Source organism: Chenopodium quinoa, unplaced genomic scaffold (genome assembly GCF_001683475.1).
Source record: "Chenopodium quinoa cultivar QQ74 unplaced genomic scaffold, ASM168347v1, whole genome shotgun sequence".
NCBI classification, from domain to species: domain Eukaryota; kingdom Viridiplantae; phylum Streptophyta; class Magnoliopsida; order Caryophyllales; family Amaranthaceae; genus Chenopodium; species Chenopodium quinoa.
Genome location: NW_018744718.1, coordinates 3395337 through 3423123, shown reverse-complemented (window position 1 = coordinate 3423123; position 27787 = coordinate 3395337). Strand labels below are relative to the sequence as shown.

The 27787-nt window shown below is 36.2% G+C and overlaps 2 protein-coding genes across 2 annotated transcripts; both read right to left on the bottom strand.

Moving 5' to 3' along the window:
• Positions 1–6322: 6322 nt before the first annotated feature.
• Positions 6323–6784, bottom strand: LOC110703140 (uncharacterized mitochondrial protein AtMg00810-like). Its single transcript, XM_021880888.1, has 2 exons — positions 6635–6784; positions 6323–6562 (listed from the first exon to the last, which is right to left on the bottom strand). Exons 1-2 carry the CDS (start codon positions 6782–6784, stop codon positions 6323–6325), a joined length of 390 nt encoding a protein of 129 aa, XP_021736580.1.
• A 1134-nt stretch (positions 6785–7918) lies between these two features.
• Positions 7919–9383, bottom strand: LOC110703169 (WAT1-related protein At1g25270-like). The gene is made up of 3 exons (XM_021880911.1): positions 8812–9383; positions 8538–8689; positions 7919–8451 (listed from the first exon to the last, which is right to left on the bottom strand). Exons 1-3 carry the CDS (start codon positions 8854–8856, stop codon positions 8241–8243), a joined length of 408 nt encoding a protein of 135 aa, XP_021736603.1. The 5' UTR covers positions 8857–9383; the 3' UTR covers positions 7919–8240.
• Between the last annotated feature and the right edge of the window lie 18404 nt (positions 9384–27787).

The window sequence follows — 27787 nt, the reverse complement described above, 5'->3', positions numbered from 1 at the left end:
AATAATAATAATAATAATTATTATTATTATTATTATTATTATTATTATTATGATTTTTTAGAAAATAACACCACAAAAATCACAGAAATTTGATTATACCACCACATATTTTATAACTTTTATTATAACGCCACTAAAAAACCGAAAAATTTGATTTTACCACCCACTAACGGATTTTTGGATGAAATCCGTTAGTGGGACCACTATGGACACGTGTCAATTAAGTATTGGTTTAATAAAGAAAGATAAATAAAATAAATAAATAAAACAACCCTAACCAGCTACTAGCCACCACTGGCAGCCCTATCCTAGCCGCCGGACGTTAATCCTTAGCCACCGACACCCCTTTCCACCAAAACCAGCGAGATCAGCCTAACCACCACCCTCATAACCGGTGACAACCACCCTATTCTTTTCAATAGCCGTGAATATGAAATCCACCATGAAATCCGCCGCCTAGAAATCGAACACCAGAAGTCGAACGCTCAAAAATCGATTTGGTTTCTGGGTACATACGGGTTTTGGTTTAGGTGAGGGTAAAAGTGAGAGGAGTAGGGCGGTTTGTGGGTTTAAGTATGAGAGATCTATCGTTGAGCAGTGTCGTGCTTAATGCCACCGCGTGTGCTATTGGGTTGGTTTTCGGCCGTCGTTGGTATTCGAGGAGGGGGTTTCAGGCGTTGTCGATGCCAAGGGGAGTGGGTTTTGGGATGTAGTTCTAGGTTTTGGCGCGTTCTGGTGTTAGGGGAGGGGATAGGTTGTGGTATCGGCAGTGTTTCCAGCGGCAGGGTGGGCTTCTCGGCAGTGGCAGTGCCGGTGGTGGTGGTGTCTGGGTTAGAGGAATTTTAAGGGGAGGAAAGTTAGGCATTTGTTAATGCATAACATTGATTAAAATATTATTAAAACACATGATAGAGAGAGAAAAGAGGGAGAGATAGGAAGAGAGAGGTCTATAGGTAGACCCCACCTATTTTTTGGTCGGATTGTATCACGTGATGGGGGACCACATGTTAATTGTTCCACTAAAAGTTTATATGATACCATTGCGCAATTGAATCCTCAGTGGTACTATTTATGTATAAATTTTGTACAACTGAATGCATATATAATACCATTATGTGCATATATAGTATCACTGTATATTCAGTAGTACCATTTGATCATCCAATGATACCAGAATATGCATTCGTTTGTACATATGTATAATTACATGAATATCCCTTGTTATGTATTTGTAAATGCCTAACTTTCCTCCATTTCGAGTTCCTTGTCTGGGTTTGGGGTGTGGTTTTTTTTTCTTTTTTTTAATCCAATACATAATTGACACGTGTGCATTGTGGGTCCCACTAGAGGTTTTTTGGATGACAGACGTTAAGTGGTGGTGAAATCAAAATTTAGTGTTTTTTGTGGTGTTATAATAAAAGTTTGAGAATTTGTGGTGTTATAAATAAATTTTCATCTTTTTAGTGGTGTTATTTTCTAATTTTTCCTAATAATAATAATAATACATGATTAATTGCTTGATTCTCGTAAGTAATTGCAAAAACGTTTTACTGAATTTGGTAGAGATCCAGAATTGCATTACATTCAAATTATTTTTTTTCTAAATATAAATAAATATATAAAGATAGGAGTAAAATCTATATCTATACTATATATTAAAAGACGTTACCAAGAACGTCGATGTGCCACGTAGTCCTTGTTTTTGTTGTCATGTCATCTTCTCAACATCTCATGACATCACATCATTACTCCATATAAAAATGTAAGGAGGATCGAAACCTCAACCTCTTATAACAAAGATGACTATTTCACCATCAAAGCCAATTATCAAGTATGTTATTTATATGTAAAAAAATTTATATAAGTGCAAACCACAAGGTTCAATTAAAAAGATACTAAAAAAAACTAAATTTTAGTTTGACAATGACAATTACAATTTTAAAAAGCCTTTAAAAAATTTTATCGATTGCACATTTACAATAGTAGCAACCCGGGGCAACGCCCGGACTACTCACTAGTTTATATTAAAGAAAAATATATAATGGTAAAGTAGGACAAAAAAATATGATAGTAAAATAAATATATATTTATTTTCTAAAACTATTTGGCAAAAAAAAAAAAAAAATCACTAAAGAGTTTTGACGGGAAATCTTTTATTAGGGAGTTGACACGTGTCATGTATTATTCCCCTTTAGACCTTTAGTACTAACTATATAGTTTAGTTACTAGCATAGTGCTCGTGCGATGCACGATTTATAAATCAAATTCTTAAACCCGTAGGAAAAATAAAAATAAAAACAAAGGTAATTCATTTACTATAAAAGGACTTGGTTACTAATGGTCAATAAAAAAAAATTAAAGGAACGTTATTTGAATAGTATTTTATGTTATTTGAATTTCTTTTAATTTTTTATAATGTTATTTTATTAATTGAAAAATAATTGAATAATACTCCACATAGCTATATAAGAAGTGGACTAATTTATATATATCTCCCGTTGAGAAAAAACTGAAATTTTCTTATCATACAAACCGCATCAGTAGCTACAATCAATCTAATATATACATGTTTTATTTACCCGTCGCACTCATTAAATCTATAGACACAATAATAACCTTATATTTGACCTACCAGAACATATATTTTCCTAAGTTAACCACTGTGCCAAAAACTATATATTATATAATAGTCACATATATAACCAACAGCTGATTTGAGGATCGGATCAGTTTAAGGTTATTAGGTTTCATTCCCCCTCCGATTGTTGTTGCAGGGAAACGAACACAGGTCCTCCCTACCTAGTGTACGTAGTCTCAATCACCACTACACCAACAACCAATTGGTGTAGTGGTGATTGAGACTACACTTGGTATGGAAGACACGTGTTATAAAATATTATATTATATACATATAATTTTTTATATAATAAAAAATATTATATTATATACACATACTATTATAGTTAAAAGTATTATTATGTATAAAACAACATAAATTATTGCACATGATTGTTGTATATCTAGTATAGTACATGAGCAATGCACGATTTTTAAATCAAAATGTTAGTTGTTCTAAAAAAAAATTCATAAGTAATAGCATTGTTAATACGAATATTACAATTTAAAACACAAGTAATAGTTATAATACATTTTATATCTATCCCTTTTCCGTCAAATGACTAATTCAATTTAACTTTTATTCTTCTTGTGTTAGATTGGTTATTAGTTCGGTTTTGTTTATGTTTTTTTTAATTGAAATTTATTTATTTATTTTTTTTTTATGCTAGAAAAACAAAAGGTCATTGTAAAAGACATTGTATAGAAAATGAAAGGCCGATTAAAAGTAAAATTATGTTCAAGATTATGTATTTTTTTTCCAAGACAACATTTCGGCTCAGCATTCAGTATTTGTCAAGGAGTACAACAAACGATAAAAGTAATTTTTACACTATTTTGTATCTTTATCAAAAACTTTTGTATTCATCCAATTACTTGAATTGAATTTAGGATAACTTCTAGACTATTTTGGGTAACTTTTATCAATAAAGCATAAATAACTTTCATTCATTACAGGGCAGCTTTTATAATAGGTGCACAATATTTTATTGTACATTTGATTTTTTAAAAATGTTTGTATTGATTTCATAATTGACGTCAAACTAAATTCTATCGATTTTATTTAATTTTCATAAAAAAAAAACAATATTAGCCTTTCAAAATACGAAATATTTGTTTCCTTAATTATGCCACTTTAATCATATTGCTTCAAATTAGTTATTATTCTTTAACTAATTTATTATAAAAAAAAATTAAATCAATATTTATGTTAGGAAATCATGAAAATCTTATGCATGTACAGAAACTTGCTTTTATTGTTTGAAGTTTAACAAAAATAACTATGCTTGAATATGTAAACAGTAATTATATAGATATATTTTATACATAAGATAAGCCAATGAGAGAGTGACATTTGTCATCCTCACATTGAGGCGCTTATCTTTTAGTATAATATATAGACAGATATTGAAACATTATTGATCATAGACATAAGTTAGTGAAAAAATGCGAGAGAGTGAAACCATATACATTATTATTATTGTTATTATTATTATTTTATTATTATTATTTTTTTTAATAGATATACATTAGTATTTAGTAATAAGCTTTTAGTGAAAATAAATGATAAAATTAAAATGTTGTAACTTATAACCAATAGGATATTAGACTCCAATAATTTGTAGGAAAAATTGTCATTAATAATACAACTCGAGAGATTTTTTAAAACAAGACAACTTTTTAATTATTTCTGAATATTCCAACCTTTGGAGGTGTTAACTTTAAACAAGATAAAAGACATGTAACCTACTAAACCGTTTATCCTGACACATGTCATAATGTAATTGGTCTAATATTAATTTTCTTTTTTTAATAATTAATTCCCAGCCCCCTTAACTCCGATGACCACCACGCACCGAACCCTCTTCCCTAGCGAACCCCCCTCCCTCGCCGAATCCCACTCATCCAACCCCCTCCCCGGTGAACACCATGACGCGAGCCCCCCTCCCCTGACGATGTGAGCCCCACCACGACGTAGCGATAGGGGCATTTTTTAAGGCAAGGGATCGAAAGATGGGAGGTTAAGAGCAAATCCAATGGTTGCTTTTAGGGACTAGCTTGCAATTTTAATAATTTTCAAGCTAATAGCCAAACTATTGAAGGATAGTTTAATAATTAGCTTGGCCAAGCTAATGCCAAGCAAATTAGCTTAGAAATTAATTGTCTCTAATAAAATACTATTTATTTAAAAAATAAAGCTGAAAAATCTAAATGCTAATTAGCTTGACCGTACATTGTGGCATAAATTAGCTAGAAAGAAGAATAGCTTTGCAATCCTAGATGGTATGGCAAGCTAATTTGGCAATTAAATTGCCGTTGGAGTTGCTCTTAGGGGCTAGAAAAGGGAAGAGGTGGGTTTTGAGTTGCTCGGGTGGTTTTCATGAAGGGGCTTCAATAATGGGGAAGGGGGTAGGATCGGAGCTCGAGGAGGGTAACGTGGGGGTTTTTGGGGCTTGTAAAGGGGTGTATTTTTTGAAATAATCCCGCCCATATATTTATTTTAAAAAAGGTTGTCCAAGCCAATTCATTTAGCGGGCTGGATTGGACGGGGTTAGTGGGTTGTCTTGTTCTTAATAACTTCTAAGTATATACCAGAAGCTGTATACTTAGGAGATGATTAAAATAATCTATAATGAAATAACTCAAAACCTATGAATATAAAAATTAAAGGAATTCAATCCGTGAGCTTTCCATTGTATTTCACAGCTAATATATACAAAATACAAAGCCTATCTCCAGCCTATAATTATGCTACAAAATAGGCAAAAGCTAATTACAAATTATTCTAGGCTATAACTAAGGTAACCGAATTACGTATTATTTACATTGACCAAAAGATATATTATGCTAATATATCTTAACACACCCCGTTAGTCAAAGCATAAGGAGGACGGACGATTAGACTATCTTAAAATCTTCAAAGAGCACACGCGGTAGTCCGTCCCTTCGTGAAAATGTCCGCAATTTGGTGCCTAGATGGAACTAAGAATGGCAACGGATCAGATTCGGGTCGAATGTAGCTAAATCCAAACCCGATCTGTTTGGTAAACGGACCCTGGACTCGAATCCAAATCCGAGTCTGAATCCGATCCGACTCGTAATTTTCGGATCCAATGCAAATCCGCTCCGTTTATACGGACCTCCGAAATGATCTGAATAATTTTTTAATTTTTTTTCTTTTTTGTAATGTCATATACCTATGATTTTTTATATTGTCATGCCAAATAAAGTATAAACAAAACATATTTAAATTATGAACTTAGTTACATAACAAAATTTTGCTACAAAACAAGCAAACAATTGTCTTAAGCTATAAAGCATATGCTCATACTCTCAAATTCAGACTCGGATCGGACTCCATCGGACTTTGTGTAGGGTCCAAGTCCGATCCGCCTCCTATTCGGATTTGGATCTATTTTATCGGATTCAGATTCAGACTAATTTTAAACGGATTCGGATCGGATTTTTTCCTTCGAATCGGATCGGATTCAAATCGAACTCGGATTAAATTGCCATCCTTAGATGGAACATGTAAGACTCGAACTTCACCCCTAGCCACCTTTTCACGAACAAAAAGTATGTCCATCTCAATATGTTTGGTACGTTAATGTTGTACCGGGTTACCCGAAAGGTAATTAGCACTCACATTGTCACAATACACCAAAGTCACCTTTTTTATCGGTCAATGTAACTCTAACAAAAGATTTCAAATCCAACAAGACTCGGAAACCACATTGGCAACACCCCGGTACTCTGCCTCTGCACTAGACTTGGAAAGAGTAGCATGGCGTTTAAATGACCAAGATATCAAATTTTCCCCTAAAAATACACAATATCCAGAAGTAGACCGTCTCGTATCGAGGCATCCACCCCAATCAGCATCAGTATAGGATATTATTGAAGAAATAGAAGATGGATAAAGATGCAAGCCATGATCAATAGTACTCTATACATACCGAATTATCCGCTTAAGAGCAGACATATGACAATCTTTCGGATCATGCATGTGTAAGCATACCCGTTGCATGGTGTATGAAATATCCGATCTTGTAAAAGTGAGGTAATGTAGTGCCCCAGCAATACTACGATACAATGTCGGATCTGCAAAAGGTGAACTGACCTTCGGCTTAACCTCAACCGGAGTGGCCGAAGGTTTGCACGATGTCATCCCAGCCCGGTCGATAATCTCCTCATGACGCACCGATATTGTTCTATTGTTTGTGAGATTATCTTTTTTATCTTACTTAAATATTTATATACTGTTTAATTTATACTAGACTATTCCTTCATTTACAATAATAATTGTAACAAATTTAATATACATTTGTATTTTATTACATAATTTTTATCATAAAATCACATTTATAATTTACATATAATGACTCTAGGCATTATTGCTCGGGCCAAAAACTAGTTAAGTTCCTTAAACTTGTTGGCGACTCTTTTTCTCTAACTTCTTTTTCTTGAAGCGCCGCCATGGTTAAATAACATGACCCACAGTAAGGCTCGAGTTGAAAAATTCCCTACAAGTATCAGCAGCAGCTTGTATATCACCAATACATGGCTATTTAATTGAAATTACATATGAATTTGCCACAATAAATTATGTATATTTTATACTTGAAGCCCTGAACCACCGAATTGAACTACCTTCCCCGAAACCCTCTCTCCCCTGCAAAACCACCTGAAACCCACCCCCCCACCCTTAAAAAACCCTAATCGTACTCCCTTTGATGGCGGGGGAAGTTCGATAGGGTTTTCGAGGGTGGGGGATGGGTTTTAGGTGGTTTTGCAGGGAGGGAGGGTATTGGGGAAGAGGGTTCGAAGGTTCAAAAATCAATGGAATAGAGAAGGGAAAGAGAGAATGGGGTTACGCGTGGGGAGGGGGGTTGGCGACGGGGTAAAAGGAATCTGGGCATCGCCGGCGCCTGAGAGCAGGGGAGGAGGCTGTAGCAACGGTGGTGCAGTGGCCGGTGGAGCCATGGAGGAGATGATTTTTTTTCTTAAAAATTTAATTGTTTTTTTTTTGTGAAATTATAAATATTTTAACCATAATTAAAGTTGTTATTAAGTGTTAATTAAAATGTTAAATAAATATATTTTAAAAAAAATTGACCGATCATTCAGGTTTCAAGTAAAATAACTTGTTTAAAGTGGACACCCTTAAAAGGTTGTATTATTTAGAAATAATTAAAACATTGACTTGTTTTTTTTTTTTTTTTTTTTTTTTGAGGAAACATTGACTTGTTTTTGGCAGACCGCAAAAAGGTTATATTATTTTTGACAATTTTTTCTTTTATTATTTGCTAAGAAGATTAAATATGAAGTAGAGTATATAATTTGGTAGGAAAATGTTTAAAGTATGTAATAGCCGAGCTTAATAATAATGCATAGATAGATCAACAGATCTCAATGTTTGTGTAAGTAACAATTATCTAGGTATCTTGCGTTTCATACAAAGTACTACACTACGTCACTACTACCTACAAAGTCCAGTACAAATTTTTTTAATAAAAGTGATATATATTTGATCAACCAACAAACCACCAAATACAATTCATATGCTTATAGTAGAGCTAGGGTAGATCACATACATAGTCGAACTACTAGTCTTCTACCATGTTTTAAATATTGCAAAGCATGAAAAGAGTACTACAACCTATTTGCCACCCACAACACTCAGAATGACTTGAAATATCACGAAACAAATTAGGAGGATGTTTTCTTAACGCCCTCTCCTCATCTTCATCTTGTGGGGAAGTATCCTTGCTATCAACTTTCTTACCCCAAATCACAAGATAGAATCCGATGTTGATTACAATGAGTCCTATCAAGCTGCAAAAACATAAACGTAATATTATGAGAAATTTGCTTTTTCTATTTTTAATTTATATACCTAAAAACGCTATAAATCTTTGTACCTTCCTAAGTGTAGGTCCTCGTTCAACATAAATGGGCTAACTATAGCGATTATGATGCGTGCAATCGGATATAACATTGCGGTAAAAAAAGAGCTATTTTCCGCAATGCACCATGTAGTCAGAATCATCATCAAACCGGAAGAGGTAATCGCCTGAAAAAGTATAAAACAATTAAATTAGATTATTAATCATAAAAAAAACTTTTTTTTTTGAAGAAATCAAATTAACATATTTAGTAACTTAAATTAAAAAGGAATCAAATTTAAAATCTTACTAGGTTGAACATCATAGTGCTCTTAATGGTGAAATCGATATGCATATATTCAATCTTCTGATCTATAATCGCAGCATATACAGTAAATTGAATCGCCCCGATTCCCAAAATTAGTCCTGAAGCTCTCAAAGAATCTGGGTAGCGTTCCAATAACTTTCCCTACGATATTCATCGAAAAATACATGTTGAATTATGTGAGATATACGATTACCATTTATATTTGGTGAGAGTGTTTTTCCTTTTGCTAAGTTGTATACCCCCCTTCCCATGCATATGACTTCTTGAATGATGGACTTAGTCCTTATGTCATTCATCAATTCCACTCTTTTGGGCAGCCCAATTCGGCAAACCAACCGAACCAGCCCATATCTCACTCCCCTCCTCCAACTGAGCCGCCAAATTCACCTACACCAAGCAGCGCACTCTTCCAATTCCTCCCCTCCTCCTAGCCCATGCGTGCAAGCCACTGTTGGGAAGAATAGGACTCCCTTGGTCTGTAGGCCTGTTCAATCAGCCACGGTCCAGATGAGTCCTACCCATATAGCTGGCCCAAGCACACCTCAAATCCAGCAGTCCACCGCTCCTACTAACCCACAAGTTCAACATCCAATTCCCATTTCTTCTCCTATAATGACACGAAGTAGAAATGGTATAGTCAAGCCTAATCCGAAATATAAAAATTTCACGGTTACTATAGTTACGAAATCTCCTTTACCTTATAACCCAATTTCTGCTCTTCGTGACCCGAATTAGAAAATGGCAACGGATGATTAATTTAATGCTCTTATTAAAAAAAATATGTGGGAGTTGGTGCCCCGTCCGCTTGATGTTAATGCAAATTACTGACTTGAAAACTAATTTCCGGCGTAACCAAGGTGCTCAATTATATTCGCCGACACGAACCCTATGGTTAACACATCACTTGCATTCAAAGACACTTTTGGGTGGAAGGCTTGAGTCAAGTAATTTATGTCCAATAGAGAATGTGTTTAGACTATTGTGCTTGATGTACGGAGTATTTTTCAAGTGTAAGAATCAGAAAAAAGGCTTCTTCTATTTATAGAGAAACATGAAAGAACATAAAAGAAGAATCCCAAGCATCAAGGGAGCGAGGTGAATAATCACTTTAAACATCCTATTAAATGGGGGGTTATATCTTAAAAATCATCTTAAATGGGGGGTTATGAAAGTTACTTATCAAGAGAATCATGGTGGTGATTAATCACCTTATTTGTTGAGCCTTTTGGTTTTGATGGACAAATTGACAAACTCGACTAATGAATGTTTTGAGTCTTTGGTGAATAAAGGATTCAAGCAAAGTTCGTTCCGGAGTAGGAACTTGGATGCGGAGTAGCATTCTTTAAAAAGCCTCGTGCAAATCTCACGTTCTAGTTTTAATTGTGAGCACTCAATAATATAAAGTCGGAAAGGAACTCAATGACTTATGTTAAAGACTACTGGAATAAAAGTTAGTTTTAAAAGATAATTTCTTAAAGAAAAGATAATTTGTAAAAGTTTTAATAAAGATAATTATCGAAGATAATTATCTAGTTGTTTTAATAAATAATAAATTTATCTTTTCAAATAAAATCTTTTTAAACAAACTTTTGATAATCTTTTAAATAAAATATTTGATAAAGTTAGCAAGTGGTTTTTCTGTGAGAAAATCTTTTATACGGCTAATGGTTATCAAGTTGTTAGGATAGTGGTTTAATTAGATAAGGCTAGGAAACCTCTTCATGATCACAATCTGTCAAGATAACTCCACAAGTTGTTAGTGGGTTGTTGACATGTGGACGTGATTATGGTGGAGGTTAATGACTAAGCCTTCTCTATAAATACTCGTGCAAACTATCTCAGAAAAACATAACTCTTAAGCATAAAAATTCCAGTAGCCATCTAATAACATAAAGAGAGTTATTTTCCTTCATATATTCTTGAGTGCAATAGGTATTTGTAATCACAGATTGTATACAAGTACTTTGGGGTTGGGATTGTGAGTTTGTAAGGTGAGGTTAAGGAAGCTTCGTTGCTGAAGTCTTCTGTGAGAGTTGGGAACAAGTTCCTAATTTGGGGAACTTGTTAACGGGTTTGAATCTTCACTTGTACAGAGTTTGATTACATAGTGGAAATTTAGAAAAGCCTATATCTTCTCTCGTCATTATTTCATTTAGTTAAATTCCGCAAAAAGTTTTTAGATTTCACCTCAAATACAATTCACCCCCCCTCTTGTATTAGCCAGTTAGAATTTCAGTTGGTATCAGAGCGGGAACTCAGAACACGCAGGCAACCCTGTTGAGTAAGTTCCTGGAAAATGGCTTACACAGAGGAAAAGGAATTCGGGAGTACATCCATTCAAAGGCCTCCATACTTCAATGGCAAATTTTATCCTTATTGGAAGGATAAGATGGAAATCTTTATCCAAGCAGAGAATTATCAGGTATGGCGGATTTTACAAGTAGGAGATTACGAAATTACGAAAACAAATGCTAATAATGAGGTAATCCCTAAACCTATGGATGAGTATGAAAAAACTGATTTTGAAAAACTTGAAATGAATGCTACTGCCAAAAAATTTTTAATTTGGGGACTTGGACCCGATGAACATACTCGTGTCAAAGGGTGCAAGTCCGCAAAGGAAATTTGGGATCTTCTGGAAGTTACACATGAAGGAACGTCAGATGTTAAACGTTCCAAAATAGACATTCTTTTGTCTCAGTATGAGCGCTTTGAAATGGGAAACAAAGAATCCATTAAAGACATGTTTACTCGATTTAAAAGTATTACTAACGAACTAACGTGTCTTGGCAAGATAATTCCTATAGATGAGCAGGTCAGAAAAGTCTTAAGAAGTCTTCCAGACAATGACAGATGGAGAGCAAAGGTTGCAGCGGTGCAGGAATCAAAAGACTTCACCAAGTTCAATCTGGAACAACTTGCGGGTTCCCTCATTACTCACGAGATCCAGTCGAACAATCGGACTCAGGAGACTGTCAAAAGTCAAGGGCTAGCATTAAGAGCTAATGAAGAATCCGAAGAGAAGTCTGACATCGATGAAGAAGAAGCTGCAATGTTGGTGAGAAGGCTGAAAAAATTCTACCGTAACAACAAGTTTTTAGACAAGAAGAAAGGATACAGTAAAAGAAATCAGGAACCCAAAGCCAAGTCTTCTTGTCACAAATGTGGAAGCACCAACCACTTCATCAAAGAGTGTCCATTATGGGAATCTGAGAAAGGCAAGGGAAAAGAAGCTGATCAAAGCAGAAATTCCAAGCCTAACTTTTCTAAAACAAATTTCAGGAAAGCAATGATTTCCACGTGGGGAGAATCAAGTTCCGAAGAAGAGGAACAGGAACACACAGACGATGAAGTAGCCAATCTCTGTCTAATGGCAAAGCATGATGATGAGGTCGCAGTGAGGGGGAACAACCAGTGGTACCTCGATAGCGGTTGTTCTAAGCACATGACAGGAGATGAATCCAGATTTCTCTCACTGACGGCCTATACAGGGGGAACAGTGACCTTTGGAGACAATAAGAAAGGCAACATTGTTGCTGTTGGCAAAGTAGGAAGGTCAAGTTCCCATGCAATTGACAATGTATTTTTAGTCAAGGGTTTGAAGCATAATCTACTCAGTATTTCTCAGTTTTGTGATAAAGGAAACTCTGTAAGCTTTTCTTCTGAAAAATGCAAAATCATCAACAATAACACTGGTAAAATCGTTTTGGAAGGAACTCGTAAAGGGAACACATATACCGTGGACCTTAACAAAGTTCCAAAATACAATCTATCTTGTTTAAGTGTTATTGAGGATGATCCACTTCTATGGCATAAACGTTTTGGACATGCTAGTCTTTCATTGCTTGACAAATTAAGGTCAAAGGACTTGGTAATCGGATTACCTTCTATCAAATTCCTAAATGACAAAATTTGTGAAGCCTGCATCAAAGGAAAGCATGTTCGATCATCATTTAAATCAAAGAAAATGGTAAGCACCACAAAACCATTGGAACTCATTCATATGGATTTGTGTGGCCCCGTTAGAATTCAAAGTAGAAGTGGAAAAAGATATGTCTTAGTTCTTGTGGATGATTATTCTAGATTTACATGGGTCATATTCTTACATAGTAAAGATGAAACTTTTGATATGTTTATGACTTTCTTGAAAAAGACACAAAAATCAATAGGTAATCAACTTATTCATATGAGAACTGACCATGGTACGGAATTCGAAAATTCCAAGTTTGATGAATTTTGCAGAGAACAGGGAATAAGTCACAATTTCTCAGCGCCAAGAACACCACAACAAAATGGTGTGGTTGAGAGGAAGAACCGAACATTGGAAGACATGGCAAGAACAATGCTAATAGCAAGTGGGCTTCCAAGGAATTTTTGGGCAGAAGCCGTCAACACAGCATGCTATATCGTCAACCGAGCCATGCTCAGACCAATGTTGGACAAGACACCTTATGAATTGTTAAAAGGGAGAAAACCTAATATTGCTCATTTAAGAGCTTTTGGATGCAAGTGTTTTGTTCACAATAATGATAAAAGAAATCTTGGAAAATTTGATGAAAGGAGTGATGAAGCAGTCTTTTTAGGATATGCATCTAATAGTAAAGCTTATAGAGTTTACAATAAGAGGACTATGTGTGTAGAAGAAAGTATACATGTGATTTTTGATGAAACTAATAATTATGAATGTGTACAGGAATATGAAGATGGAGATTTCGAAATTGGTCTCACTCGTTCAACAGACCAAGATGAAGAATTAACTCCCAAAAAGCAGCCTGTTCGAATTACTGAAAATGCTGATAAGGAACCTACTGAAGTTCCAAACAATACTGAAGCCTCTGATCAAAATACAGAAGAAACAGAAAATACAGAAGGCGAAGCAAATGCAGAAGCAGAACACCATGAAGAAATGGAAGAAAGAGCAACTCAAAATAACACTTTTATACCAGCTCAATCATTCCAACCAAAGCCATGGAAACATCAAAGGTCACACCCCCTGGATAAAATTATAAGTGACCTAAGCAAGGGAACTCAGACGAGATCCCAACTGAAAAACTTTTGTGCATTCAATGCCTTCCTATCAACACTGGAACCTCGAAATCACAAAGAAGCTTTGGAAGATGCTGATTGGATTGTTGCCATGCAAGAGGAATTAAATGAATTCGAAAGAAACAAAGTGTGGCACCTTGAACCTAAACCAAAGAATCAAAAGGTTATTGGTCTCAAATGGGTATACAGGAATAAGCTAGATGAACATGGCACAATTGTAAGGAACAAGGCAAGATTGGTTGTTAAAGGCTACAATCAGCAGGAAGGTATCGATTTTGAGGAGACTTTTGCTCCTGTAGCTAGATTAGAAGCAATTCGTATTTTAATTGCATTTGCTGCATTTATGGGTTTTAAACTTTATCAAATGGACGTCAAATGTGCTTTTTTAAATGGTTTTTTAAAGGAAGACGTCTATGTTGAACAACCACCTGGATTTGAGGATCCAAACTTTCCTAACCATGTTTTTAAGCTCGATAAAGCACTGTATGGATTAAAACAAGCTCCAAGAGCATGGTATGAAAGACTTTCAAAATTCCTTTTACAAAATGATTTTAAAAGAGGAAAAGTTGACAAAACTTTGTTCTTAAAATCAAAAGGAACTCATTTATTAATTGTACAAATTTATGTTGATGATATTATTTTTGGTGCAACTAATGAATCCTTGTGCAAGTACTTTGCTGATTTAATGAGCAGTGAGTTTGAGATGAGCATGATGGGGGAACTCAACTTCTTCCTTGGGCTCCAAATTAAGCAAACTAACGAAGGAATAATGATCCATCAGCAGAAATATGTGAAGGAGTTATTAAAAAAATACAGTATGGAAAGCACAAAGATAAACCACACTCCCATGGGAACAACCACAAGGTTGGACCAAGACCCCAAGGGAACTCGTGTGGATCAAACAAAATACAGAGGTATGATTGGTTCCTTGTTATATCTAACTGCTAGCAGACCTGACATTTCGTTTAGTGTAGGTCTTTGTGCAAGATTTCAATCGGATCCAAAGGAATCGCATCTAACAGCCGTCAAAAGGATTCTACGATACTTAAAAGGGACGGAAGACTTGTGTCTGTTCTATCCAAAAAGTGACTCGTTTGACCTAAGAGGATATGCTGATGCTGACTATGCAGGAGATTTGGTAAATCGTAAAAGCACGTCAGGTATGGTCCAATTCTTAGGCTCTTGCATGGTCTCTTGGAGTTCCAAGAAACAAAACACTGTTGCTCTATCCACTGCCGAAGCAGAATATGTGGCTGCTGCTGCATGCTGCTCTCAATTGCTATGGATAAAACAACAGTTGCGTGACTATGGCATTATTTTAGAGTGCGTTCCTATTCATTGTGATAACACAAGTGCCATTTGCATTTCTAAAGATCCAGTACAACACTCTAAAGTTAAGCATATACATGTAAGGCATCACTTTTTGAAAGATAATGTTGAAAAGGGCTTAATTAAGCTAGATTTTATTTCTACTGAATTTCAAATTGCTGACATTTTAACTAAGCCTTTAAGCAGAGACAAGTTTGAAAAGATGCGTGTGGAATTGGGGATGCTACGGCTAAAGTGATTTTTGTTTGGAACCCCTAAGGTAAAATCGGATGTAACTAACGATGCTATGCTCAATCTTGTGTGCATAACACAGCTGAAATTACCCAGGGGAAAGATTTGTGAAGTATTGAAAAGTCACGTATACATACTCTGAATATGTTAAAAATATTGAGCCATGTTGTTTCAAGTTCCCTTTTCATCATTCTTTACTCTCTGTATCATGATCACGTAAATTATCATCATAATTTACAATCAATTTGCTCTTATTTATCTTTTTCATTTTTTATCTGTTTTTCTTCTTGTTATTTTCTTTCTTATCTTTTATTTCTATCTTATTTTTTATTCTTATCTTTTTCCTTCCTTATTTTTTCATGATCAATTTTTCTATTCCTCATAACATTCAAAAATACAAAAAGATTTTTTTTTTTTTTTTTTTTTCACGTAAGATAAGGAGCTAACATATTCACTACTCCTTAACTTCCGTATTTTTATCTATCTTATTATTGTGATACGTTTGAAAGATGCAATTATTACATCCTATTAAACCCATACTACCCCTAAAACTACCCTACTACCTTACCATACAAACCGTCACTTTTTCTCACCCTTCCCAATTAAATTTTTTTCTTTAACACTCCACCTTCACCCATCAAATCAATTAAACTCCCCATAAACTTCCATAACCGGCCTCACTCTCTCTCCTCCCTATTCGCACTATTCATCTTCTCCTTCCTTTCAATTCATTCTCATAACCATGAAAACCAACCTAACCTCAACCCCGAAACAACCAAAAACCCGGAAGCCTTCCTCTGTTGGCGGCTCCCCTGAACCAGTCCCACTTGCCGTTGTTCACCCTCAAGCTTCGACAAAGAGAAAGGCTACAACCGTGAAAGGAGGTGACAGAAAGAGGCAAAGCTCTCAAAAGTCTCCATCTTGGAATTACACTCACGGTTATCACATCAATTATGACTGGTGTACGGCAAGTAAGTTCTCCGAATTCATCTCCTTAATTGATTATCAAGAATGGGTGCATTTGTTCCAAAATTGTTCTCACTATCCAATTTACCCTAAGCTTTTGTTTGAATTCAAAAATACTTTCAAACACAACAATGGTGTTTGCACGGCTACGGTCAAAGATACTCACATTCATTTTGATATTGCATATTTAGGGAACTTGTTTCAAGTCCCCACCTCTGGCTATAGTTCATACCTAAAACACAAGCAAATTGTGCAAATTGGGCATTATGATGAGAATAGGGTTATTAAATTTATCGGAGCTGTGTTATTAAATCTACTATTCCATATGGATCTCTCCTCACTGTGTTGTTTAAGTCTTTTGGGATTGATGTTGAAAGTGAGTCACCCACTTATATTAAACCTGAGAACATTCTCTCGGAGCAATCTTTGCTTCGCCTGAGCCTTAAACTTGAGAGTGGGACACTTACTTTCTTGACGAGAGGAAGTGAGGAGAAAAATCGTGGAAAAGGGAAAACACAGGTTGTAGAGGGAGATACAAGTGAGTCAGAAGAGGAGGAAAGTGAGTCTGAAAAAGAGGAAAATAAAGAAAAAGGAGAGGAAGAAAAAGGAGAGGAAGCAATTTCTGAGGGGGAACCTCAGGAGGCAGTTTCTGTGGAAGAAGAGGAGACTCAGAGTGAGGGGGAATCTAGCTCAGAAAGTGAGAGTCTCGACCTCCCTTATACAGGAGGACTAAGGCGGAGTAAGAGGAAAATTGTCAAACCTGCTACTTCTACTCTAAAGCCTGTGATCATTGAAGACATTAGCTCTTCTGATCACTCAGACCCTGATTTCACCCCTACACAAGTTCCTTTTGCCTCCGAGCCATCTCCTGTTCCTGCCTCTCCCACAAACCAAGCTAAACCCTCTTCCCCTCCTGTTTCACCAAAACAGACTTCTCCCTCTCCCTCCCCAGCTTTTCCTACATCACAGCCTACAGGCTTTGCTGCCTTCTCTGGAACAAATGCTTCTGTTTTTGATATTCAACAGGTGAAAGCAGAAATGGAGAAGCTGGTAAAGATGGTGTGCACAAAGCTGGAGGACATGGCAAAGCAGCTGGCTTCTCTTCAACGCCAAGTGCAGGCTGTGGCAGATGCTCAGGCAACCAGTTTTACTGGGATGGAGAACAAAGTTGATGCTGCTGAGAAGAACATACTGCACAGCACTCAGGAGATATTGGAGACGATTAACAGGGTGGCTTTTGAAGAGGTGGAGGAAGCTTCCAATGACCCCAAAACCCCAGCTGATGAACCTACTTACTCACCATAATTGCAATTTCAAACTTGTCACTTTTACTTCTTTTGTTTTTGCTTGTTCCATTCGGATTTCAGTTTGTAACTCATAACTTTTGCTACTCTTTCCTGCTTTTGATTTTCGTCTATGGGAACTTGGCTCGTATTTTTCATATGATTGTGTGTGTTTGCTGATGATTTAGTACCTAACTTATTTTTGCCTTGCATTATTTGAGCTCACTATTCCCTACGTAGTCTAGTGGGAGTATAGCAAAATGTTTTTTTCAATCTTTTGATAATGCCAAAAGGGGGAAAAAGACAAACTTCATGGCGGCTAAGGTGTTTACCAAGGAACTCACACATCGAAGGTACAAACTTTTGCTAAGTTCAGTTTTTAAAGTCTTTGTTAATTTTTCTTTTGCTCAGTTTTTTTAAAAAAAAAAAAAAAAAAAAAAAAAATAATAATAATAAAAAAAAAAAAAAAAAAAAAAAAATACTTTTTAATATTTTTCTAAGTTCTTTAATTGTTTTTTTGTTTTCATGCCTTACTTTAAATTTTTGTTGCATGCCTGGATGATTTTATTTACCTAAGTTTGTCAATGTTTGTCATCATCAAAAAGGGGGAATTTGTTGAGCCTTTTGGTTTTGATGGACAAATTGACAAACTCGACTAATGAATGTTTTGAGTCTTTGGTGAATAAAGGATTCAAGCAAAGTTCGTTCCGGAGTAGGAACTTGGATGCGGAGTAGCATTCTTTAAAAAGCCTCGTGCAAATCTCACGTTCTAGTTTTAATTGTGAGCACTCAATAATATAAAGTCGGAAAGGAACTCAATGACTTATGTTAAAGACTACTGGAATAAAAGTTAGTTTTAAAAGATAATTTCTTAAAGAAAAGATAATTTGTAAAAGTTTTAATAAAGATAATTATCGAAGATAATTATCTAGTTGTTTTAATAAATAATAAATTTATCTTTTCAAATAAAATCTTTTTAAACAAACTTTTGATAATCTTTTAAATAAAATATTTGATAAAGTTAGCAAGTGGTTTTTCTGTGAGAAAATCTTTTATACGGCTAATGGTTATCAAGTTGTTAGGATAGTGGTTTAATTAGATAAGGCTAGGAAACCTCTTCATGATCACAATCTGTCAAGATAACTCCACAAGTTGTTAGTGGGTTGTTGACATGTGGACGTGATTATGGTGGAGGTTAATGACTAAGCCTTCTCTATAAATACTCGTGCAAACTATCTCAGAAAAACATAACTCTTAAGCATAAAAATTCCAGTAGCCATCTAATAACATAAAGAGAGTTATTTTCCTTCATATATTCTTGAGTGCAATAGGTATTTGTAATCACAGATTGTATACAAGTACTTTGGGGTTGGGATTGTGAGTTTGTAAGGTGAGGTTAAGGAAGCTTCGTTGCTGAAGTCTTCTGTGAGAGTTGGGAACAAGTTCCTAATTTGGGGAACTTGTTAACGGGTTTGAATCTTCACTTGTACAGAGTTTGATTACATAGTGGAAATTTAGAAAAGCCTATATCTTCTCTCGTCATTATTTCATTTAGTTAAATTCCGCAAAAAGTTTTTAGATTTCACCTCAAATACAATTCACCCCCCCTCTTGTATTAGCCAGTTAGACTTTCAAACACCCTCTTAAATTGGGGGTTCTAAGAATTACTCAAGATATGACATGGCGCCACATCATCTACCTAGTCATGATGACACGTGGCGGGTTCATGCATTCCCATTGAGTTTTAATATATATAGGTGGACCTAGGCTCAATTTGGGCTTGGTTTGGTATTTTGGCCATAACTTATTCATTATAAGTCGGATTTGGGTTTATAATATATCGTTGGAAATCTCTTTTCAAACCCCATCCATCTAAACATTAATTGGACAGAGAATATGGACTAAAATAATCTGATTTGGACGTTTTTAAGGTTTGGAGACGAAATGAATGCTTTTAAGGACACGAAATGAATGATTTTGGGTTTAACGACAACACAATATGAATGATTTTGGATTAAAACATTTTAGATAAGGTTAGGAATCTAGTCAAAACTTAATGAAACTTCTCTAGATTCTTCAACTCTTTACTGAACTCGTAAATCATAACATGAAAGGTACTTGTCACTGGGTTTGGTTTTTGGGGAGACACAATCAGGTATTTACAACATTGCTTTCACACGAGCCTCCAATCATGAGGATCTAGCTCAATGTTTATCTGCATTACTTTTCTCAAGCGTCTGGAAAGGTCTCGATAGTTCTAGATTCTTGTAAAGTTTGTTATGGGTTGTATAGCCAGCTCAACATTCTGCTACAATAGAATGCCAGCTCAGAATTATGTTATAACAAAATTCTGGTGTATTTTGTAGCTAATCTTATTTGCGTAAGAAATGTATACTATGCTATAAATAGTCTTAGAGCTATAATATTATCATACGCAGATTTTTGGTGTTCAAATTAATGTAAATTTACATTTTTATTTAATTTTTAAAACAAGTTTGTAATTACTAAATCCAATTTAAAAGCCAACATAAATATTTACTTCGTTTTTTTATAATTGCAACACATCTCTTTTCACGCTTGCCAATACATGAGATTTCAATCGTTGATATCTTTAACTACCAATATGTAAAAAATTTAAACGTTTGGTATTAAAATAGTATTTAATTAAAGTGAAACATAGACTACTAGAAAACAGGCCATTTCCAACGGAACCGTTTTAACGGACAAGAAAATCCGTCGAAAAGTACAAAATTTCCAACGGATTTTATTTCCATCAAATCCGTCAGAAATTTCCGACGGAATTATAATCCGTCGAAAATGTTATATTTTCCGTTAGAAATTAAATCTGTCGAAAATTTTCGACCAAAATTAATTCCGTCGGAAGTTTCGACGGAATTTAGTTAAAAAAAACCCAAAACCCTAACTAAAACAGCGCCCCTCCCCCTCACTCTTTCATTTCACATTTCTCTCTCCTCCGCCTGTCTTCTGCTTATTCCTCTCATCTTCTCTTTCTATCTCCTCCCTTCCTCTCATTTTCTCTTTCTCTCTCCTCTCCTCCTCCCCCTTCTCTTCTCACGCCCCTTATCTTCTCCTCTCCTCTTTTCTGATGGTGGGTTAAAGTTGTTTATAGTGATGCTTTAAAACAAATTAATATTTTTTAAGGTCAAATTCGACCATAAAAATGGGTCGAATTCGACAAATGCTAGATATAGGGTTTTCATGGTTGAATATGGCCTTATTAAACCAAGTTCGAGGTGAAATTCAAAGATTTTTGATGTTTAAGGTATGTTTTAATGTTTTTATTTAATTTTTGGGATGTGGATCTGAGTTTGGATTCGGTGGTGGTGGTCTTTTGTATTGAGGGTTTAAGTGGGTGGGTTTGAGTGTGGGTCGGTCAAGGTTTGGGTGTTTTAGGTGGGTAGATCTGCGTTTGGTGGAGGTTTGGTCGGGTTTGGGTTCGGTGGTAGTGGTCTTTCATGTTGAGGGTCATTAGGTGGGTGGATTTGAGTGTAGGTTCGTTTGGTCAGGATTTAGGTGTTTAAGGTGAGTACATCTGGGTTTGGTTGGGTTTGGTCAGGGTTTGGGTTAGGTGAGTCTGGTTTTGGGTTCGGTGGTGGTGGTGGTTGTTCGTGTTGATGGTGGTCTAGGCTTAGGGTTAGGGACTAGTTGGTGGTGGTCGTTCGTGCTAGTGGTGCCCTGATGTAGGGGATAGTGGCGGTGGTTAGGGTTAGTTGAGGTGGTGACACCAGTGGTGGTGCGGCGTGTTTTTTTTTATTTTTTTAAAAGAAATTTCCAACAGAAATTCTGTCGGAAATTTTCGACTACAGAATTTTTATCCGTTGGAAATTTCCGACACATTTTTCCGGTGCCATATGAATAGTATAAAAGTTAAACTGTTGCAACTATTAAAAAACGGAAAAAGTATGACTTGTATGGCTGCACATAGCCACATACTTTTAATTAATGGTCAAGCAGCCAAATACTAGAACCCGAAATTAACCCAACTTAAAACACACCTAATAATTGGACCCAAAACTAGTGATCAATTAATCCAACTTAAAACACACCTAATAACCCCCAAACCCCTCACTTACCTCATCAATGGCACACACCACCGTAGCCACTGACAGCGGCGATGGAAGCGACGTCAAAGCAAGATTCGCAAAGCTACAAGGCGAAGGTTTTGATTACTGTTGATATGGCCGCTACTGTTGTACTTGAAAAAAGCTCCAAACCCACTACATATAGATTATACGGGTTTTTCACCATATACCCCTGAGTTTTTTGTTTATTTACCATATACCCATGAAGTTTATAAAATCCATCATATACCCTCAGGTTTTCACAGAAATACATCATATACCCTTGATGACTAATGATTGTTAACTTTGTCAATTATTAGGGTTACTTATGACCCAAAACTACCCTTAATACATTCCTCCACCTTCGAAATCACCCACATTTCTTTTTCTCACCTTCAAAACCACGCCAAATTTCTTTTTTTTTTTTCTATCTCAAAATCGATTATACGGATGTGATTATTGAGATTTGAAGTGTTTTTAGAGATTGGACAAAGAAGATGAGTGGTTTCAGGGATGAAAGGAGAAATATAAGGTGATGAAGATGCATAATTAATCAAATTCCACTCATTTTGTTGTCATCAGGGGTATATGGTGAATTTTTGTAACAACTCAAGAGTATATGGTGAATTTGACAATATTCATGGGTATATGCTGAATAAATAAAAAAATCAGGGGTATGAGGTGAAAAAATCGTAGATTATAATTAACTAACCACACTCCTTTATAAAATATATAAATAATACAAAAATGTCAATTTAAAGAATTATTCTTGTAATTTTGATGATAAAAAGAAATTTAATTAGACATAAAAGAGTTATTTAGAAATAACGCAAATGAATTGCGAAGAAAGACTATCCTGACGACGGGCCAGGGTGAGCGTTGGATAAGGGGTCTGAGCCTTATTGTGTGTACTTTTTTACAGGTAGCTAACATCATATTTAATTTCATTAATAACTAGTACGTATAACATGTTAATTAAATAGCCTTTTTTTTTACACAAAGCCGAGACCAACTTTAACAAATAAGCTCAAAGATGAATTAATCCCAGCAGAGGCATCATGAGGAATCTACTCAAATTAACATTTTGCTAATATGAGCTAAAGAATGAACCACCTCATTTTCCCTTCTACATACCCACACGAGCAAAATCATAGACAAGCTCATCATTTCACACAAGATGTAAAATGTCATTAAATCAATAATTATGTTATAATTAATTTGATTTATGTATACAATATATATTATATTTTTATGTATATCAATTCACATAATTTTTTTTATATACAATATAATATATATTTCACGTAATTTGTTAATTTATAAATAATTTTAATATAATTTTTTTTTGTTTTAAAAAATAATAAATTTGTCATTGTTTGGTTCTTAACCTTTCATTATAATGTATACTGTTTATAATAAATTCATCACCGTGGCATGTAATTACCACTGGTCACCTTAATTTGAAGCACCTTGGGCCGTCATTTTTTCCCTGATATCTCGAGCTTGGTAGGGGGTGATACATACAAGTTCGATTGCTTTAACATTAAGTTTTCCCTCGAATCAAATTGCATTTGGCTTGGGTAAGTTTACTAGCTAGAATAAATTTAAAGGTTTTAATAATTTTCATGTGTAGACTATTGTGTATAATAATTGTAGTTGATACTAATGATAATTCTATGTGTCCAACATATATGGCTTAAATAACAATCTTAAAATGCACTACTACATATTATAATTGTGTACATGTTTATTAAAATCTACTAATGTTATAATGTATGAGTACTATTATTTCACGAAAGATAGATCTTGGTTTAAATGATAAATTTTCTAGGATATTTTAAAGAGTTTCTAAATCTAAAGCTTAAAAGTATTACTTTAAAAAGGATAGTATCTTAGATACGTTTGAAATGGATATATTGCCTTTTAAGTTAATATTTTAGCTTGTTTATTTTCGAAACTTAGCCCCCTTACCATTTAGTTTAAGATCCACCATTGTGTATTATATACTATATAGTATATTAATTTCATATTGTAATTTGAATTATTATGTTGTAAGTGATTGATGGTTCTAAGCTACTAGGGTAGCTAGGCTAATGTACAGGATATCAGAACATTGCAGTCTTCCGAGCAATGTTGATCCTTGGTGTAGATTTCTTTAAAATCAGTGTAACACCCCAATAATTCTCTTTTTAAACCTGTGAGGACCCTGAACAATATTCAAGAGAATTACTGGCGTGCTACCGTCACGTGTTCAAACGTTAAGGCTTTATCAAAAAATAGCAGCGGAAAAACTAACTCAAGTATAAATAAACTTCAAAACAAAAGGATTAAATCAAAATAAGTGTTACAAGTTGGAACCATTAAGGCCCTTATTCAAAACCCAATAAAAGTAGTAAGTGATTAAATTCAAAGTTCAAATAAATTCAAACCAAAAGAAAAAGTGTCGAATAAAATCGAATTAAAATAAATTCAAACTTGCAAAAGAAATAAACTGCAAACAACCAACTCTCTACTCAAGATCCCACAACCCTGATGAAAGCTGCATGTGTAAGAACCTGTGGTTAATCTGCTCCCCAATATTACAAGTGTAAAAATTAGATCGTCACAGGGTCATTGAAAGGAGAAGGCCATGACCAAAGAAAGACACATACAAAAGCACGCAATCAGCAAAGCTGAGTACATACAAGCTGCGAAACAAATAAGAAATCCATAACATGCTACTAATAATCAATCATCATGCATCATTAAGTTATAGACTCAACACACGACTCAACTATTTATATTACTAAGACTCCATTAATTAATAATAGGTAAATCATTATTTTTATTCATTGGATTACGCAATAGACAAGGTTGTCCAACCCATACTCCATTTGGAACATCAATAAAAGAAAAACCCCATGCCTCCTTTCGGAAACATCAATAAACATCCAACGACCACGGGCACGACTCCATGACCGTAGTTAGTATGAGATCTCACCTAACTCCTAGTTTTAAAAAAAATAATATTTGAAATAGGAGACTCGTAGATCAGACAGCCTCGATAAAAGTACACGGCTAAAACCCCATGTACCCCAACCCCTGATTGTCATTACTCCAGATGTGCACCAATCCAGAGTTTTATTGCTCATCCATCTTGCACTTTACGTGATTTACAGGTTTAGATTTGGTGATGACTCATATACATTACAATACAACCATTCCAAACGCAATTCAATCAAACATGGCAAATTCCCAATTTAAATTCTTGATTTATTAGTGACAACCAACATTTATTAATTATTCCTTTACTACCTCGGTGTACAAACACCTTGAGTGCATAAGTGTTAGAATCCAACTCCTTTTGATGTATTAGATTCCATTTAAGTGCTTTCCTAGAGTTTAGGTTATGTTTTCTTAGCTTAAGGTCCCATTATTGTGTTACTGTCAGATCAGTGTTCACTAGGGATTCTCCTTGTATGTCATTTAAAGCTCTTTAGAGGGCGAATGATTAATGAAATCTTAAAGCCTTCTACCAAGTGTTGCCTTGCTTTTATGCTTGTTTGTTGTTAGACCTTTATAGATATTGTGTCTTACTTGCATATTAGCTCCCCTCCAACCCAACTTGATGCGCTAAGGACTCGTGGTTCGGACCCGCTTGTGCCCGCTTTGAAGTATCGGCCGTCACAAGCCCCGACCACCCGCACTCCGTCGCCCAGATAGACGTGAGTGCTCCTGAGATTCTATTGCCCGCTTGTGTTGCTTTGTGCTCACAAGCCCCTCTTCCGCTCAAGGCTAGCGTTCTTGCCGCCAAAAGGCTAGAGCGCGCCGCACGTTTCGGGGTCCAAACTCCGGGACCGTGACAGTTGGTATCAGAGCCGAGGCTCAAACCTCGTCGCAAGCAACCCGTGTAGGCACCAAGGAGGGCTACACGAAGATGGAATTCGTAGAAGAAAGGCTCGCTTGGCTCGAGGAGAAGGCGGACAAATGGGCCGAGCTCCAAGTCATTGTACACGAGCAAGCCGAGCAAATTGTGAAATTGATGGCTGACAGAGATGCCCTCCGCGAACAATTGCAATTTTTTCAAGGAATAGCCGACGAAGCACTTGAGAAATGTGCTACCTTAACGCGCGTTGTGGGCAGAGACGCACTGGGTGTTGGTGCGGCAAAGATAAAGCCGCCCAAACCTCGCGACTACAGTGGCGCTAGAGATGCGAAAGAAGTTGATAACTTCCTCTTCGACATGGAGCAGTACTTCTGAATATGTCAACTAAGTGACGATCAGAAGGTGGATACTGCCATCATGTACTTGTCCGAAGATGCTAAGCTGTGGTGGCGCACCAAGCACGCAGACATCGAAGCAGGAAGGATCAAGATTGATACATGGGCGGAGTTCAAAGAGGAACTCAAAGAACAATTCTACCCCGTCAACACAGCGTTTGTTGCACGGATGAAGTTGCAAGAGTGCCGCCAGAAGGGTTCTCTTCGCAACTATGTTAAGGAATACTCGGCGATAATGTTGGACATCACAGACATGAATGAGAAAGATCGTGTGTTCAACTTTGTCAACGGGCTAAAGGAATGGGCACAGCGAGAGATTTTGAGGCAGAATATTGATACCCTCGCTGCTGCTATGTGTGCTGCTGAGAGATTGATGGACTACTCAGTCGAGAAGGGTCGTCAATCCGAGAAGGATTCAAGTGGGACGTCAACACGCTCTAACAGTCCGTCTCCAAGCTCTCCAAAGGGTACAGAGAACGGCTCACGAGTATCGTCCAACACCATTAATACATATCATAGAAGAAGTGGAGGAGGTGATGCCCAGAGACAAACATCTACCCCCTCCCACAACTCAGGAAACTCGAGGGCCGGCGCATCCTCGGCAAACACAAGGGCAATAAACTGCATACTTTGTCGAGGTCCACACAAATGGTGGGATTGCGAGCATAAAGAAGAACTTGACAAGATCCAAAAGAGATTGTCATCCATGTCCGTTCAGGAGGCCACAAAAGAGACTAGCAACGATGAGGAGCCCACATATAGGATGGGTTCCATACGACGCCTGAGTGCTATGAGAATGATAGCACCTCAAGAAGAACCAGAAGTTCGATATCTTTCGGCAATGCGAGTGATGGAGCCTGAGAAGAAGGCAACATCGAAGAAACAAGCTCGCACCAGAAACTTAGAGAAGCGGGAGATGAAGCCCATGGAGTTGGCAACATCCCAGATACACACCCGCCAAAACCAAAATCAGTCACAAGGTTTGAAGCAAAGAGCGACGAGCCCAGAGACACCAAAGAGACACCAAAGAAGAACCTCCCAAGAGGGAGGAAAAACAGTGGTTGAGCAAACAACGCAGGGCGCGTGCAAGGGATTACAAAGAAAATGGTCACCCAAGAGGCACCAGCCACAACTTGAAGCTCTCCACCACAGTCTCAAGGAAGCAGCTCCCCAACAGATGATGGTGGAAGCAGCTGTCCCCCTTAATTCAACAGATTCCACTCCCAGGAGGAAATTTAGAGATGAAGCTCTCAACAAGATGTTCGAGCTGAGCGACTCCAGAGACAAGCTCCTCGTCAACAAAGAAGATCCAGCTCAAGAGTCAGATAAGATTCCAGAAGATAGCCGCACCAACGGCGCATCCGAAACTTGAGATAGTTTAGGGTTTTCTAATTTTGATTGTAACTTTTGTAAGTCGACGAGGTCGTCGACAACTTAAGTGGGGGAGGATGTTAGAATCCAACTCCTTTTGATGTATTAGATTCCATTTAAGTGCTTTCCTAGAGTTTAGGTTATGTTTTCTTAGCTTAAGGTCCCATTATTGTGTTACTGTCAGATCAGTGTTCACTAGGGATTCTCCTTGTATGTCATTTAAAGCTCTTTAGAGGGCGAATGATTAATGAAATCTTAAAGCCTTCTACCAAGTGTTGCCTTGCTTTTATGCTTGTTTGTTGTTAGACCTTTATAGATATTGTGTCTTACTTGCATATTAGCTCCCCTCCAATCCAACTTGATGCGCTAAGGACTCGTGGTTCGGACCCG

Coding starts and splice junctions, on each gene's coding strand:
- LOC110703169 (XM_021880911.1), bottom strand. CDS start 8,856: ATGCATATCGATTTCACCATTAAGAGCACTATGATGTTCAACCTA. Junction 8,690..8,811: donor GCACTATGATGTTCAACCTA/GTAAGATTTTAA, acceptor ATACTTTTTCAG/GCGATTACCTCTTCCGGTTT. Junction 8,452..8,537: donor GAGGACCTACACTTAGGAAG/GTACAAAGATTT, acceptor ATGTTTTTGCAG/CTTGATAGGACTCATTGTAA.
- LOC110703140 (XM_021880888.1), bottom strand. CDS start 6,784: ATGACATCGTGCAAACCTTCGGCCACTCCGGTTGAGGTTAAGCCGAAG. Junction 6,563..6,634: donor TTTCATACACCATGCAACGG/GTATGCTTACAC, acceptor CGGTATGTATAG/AGTACTATTGATCATGGCTT.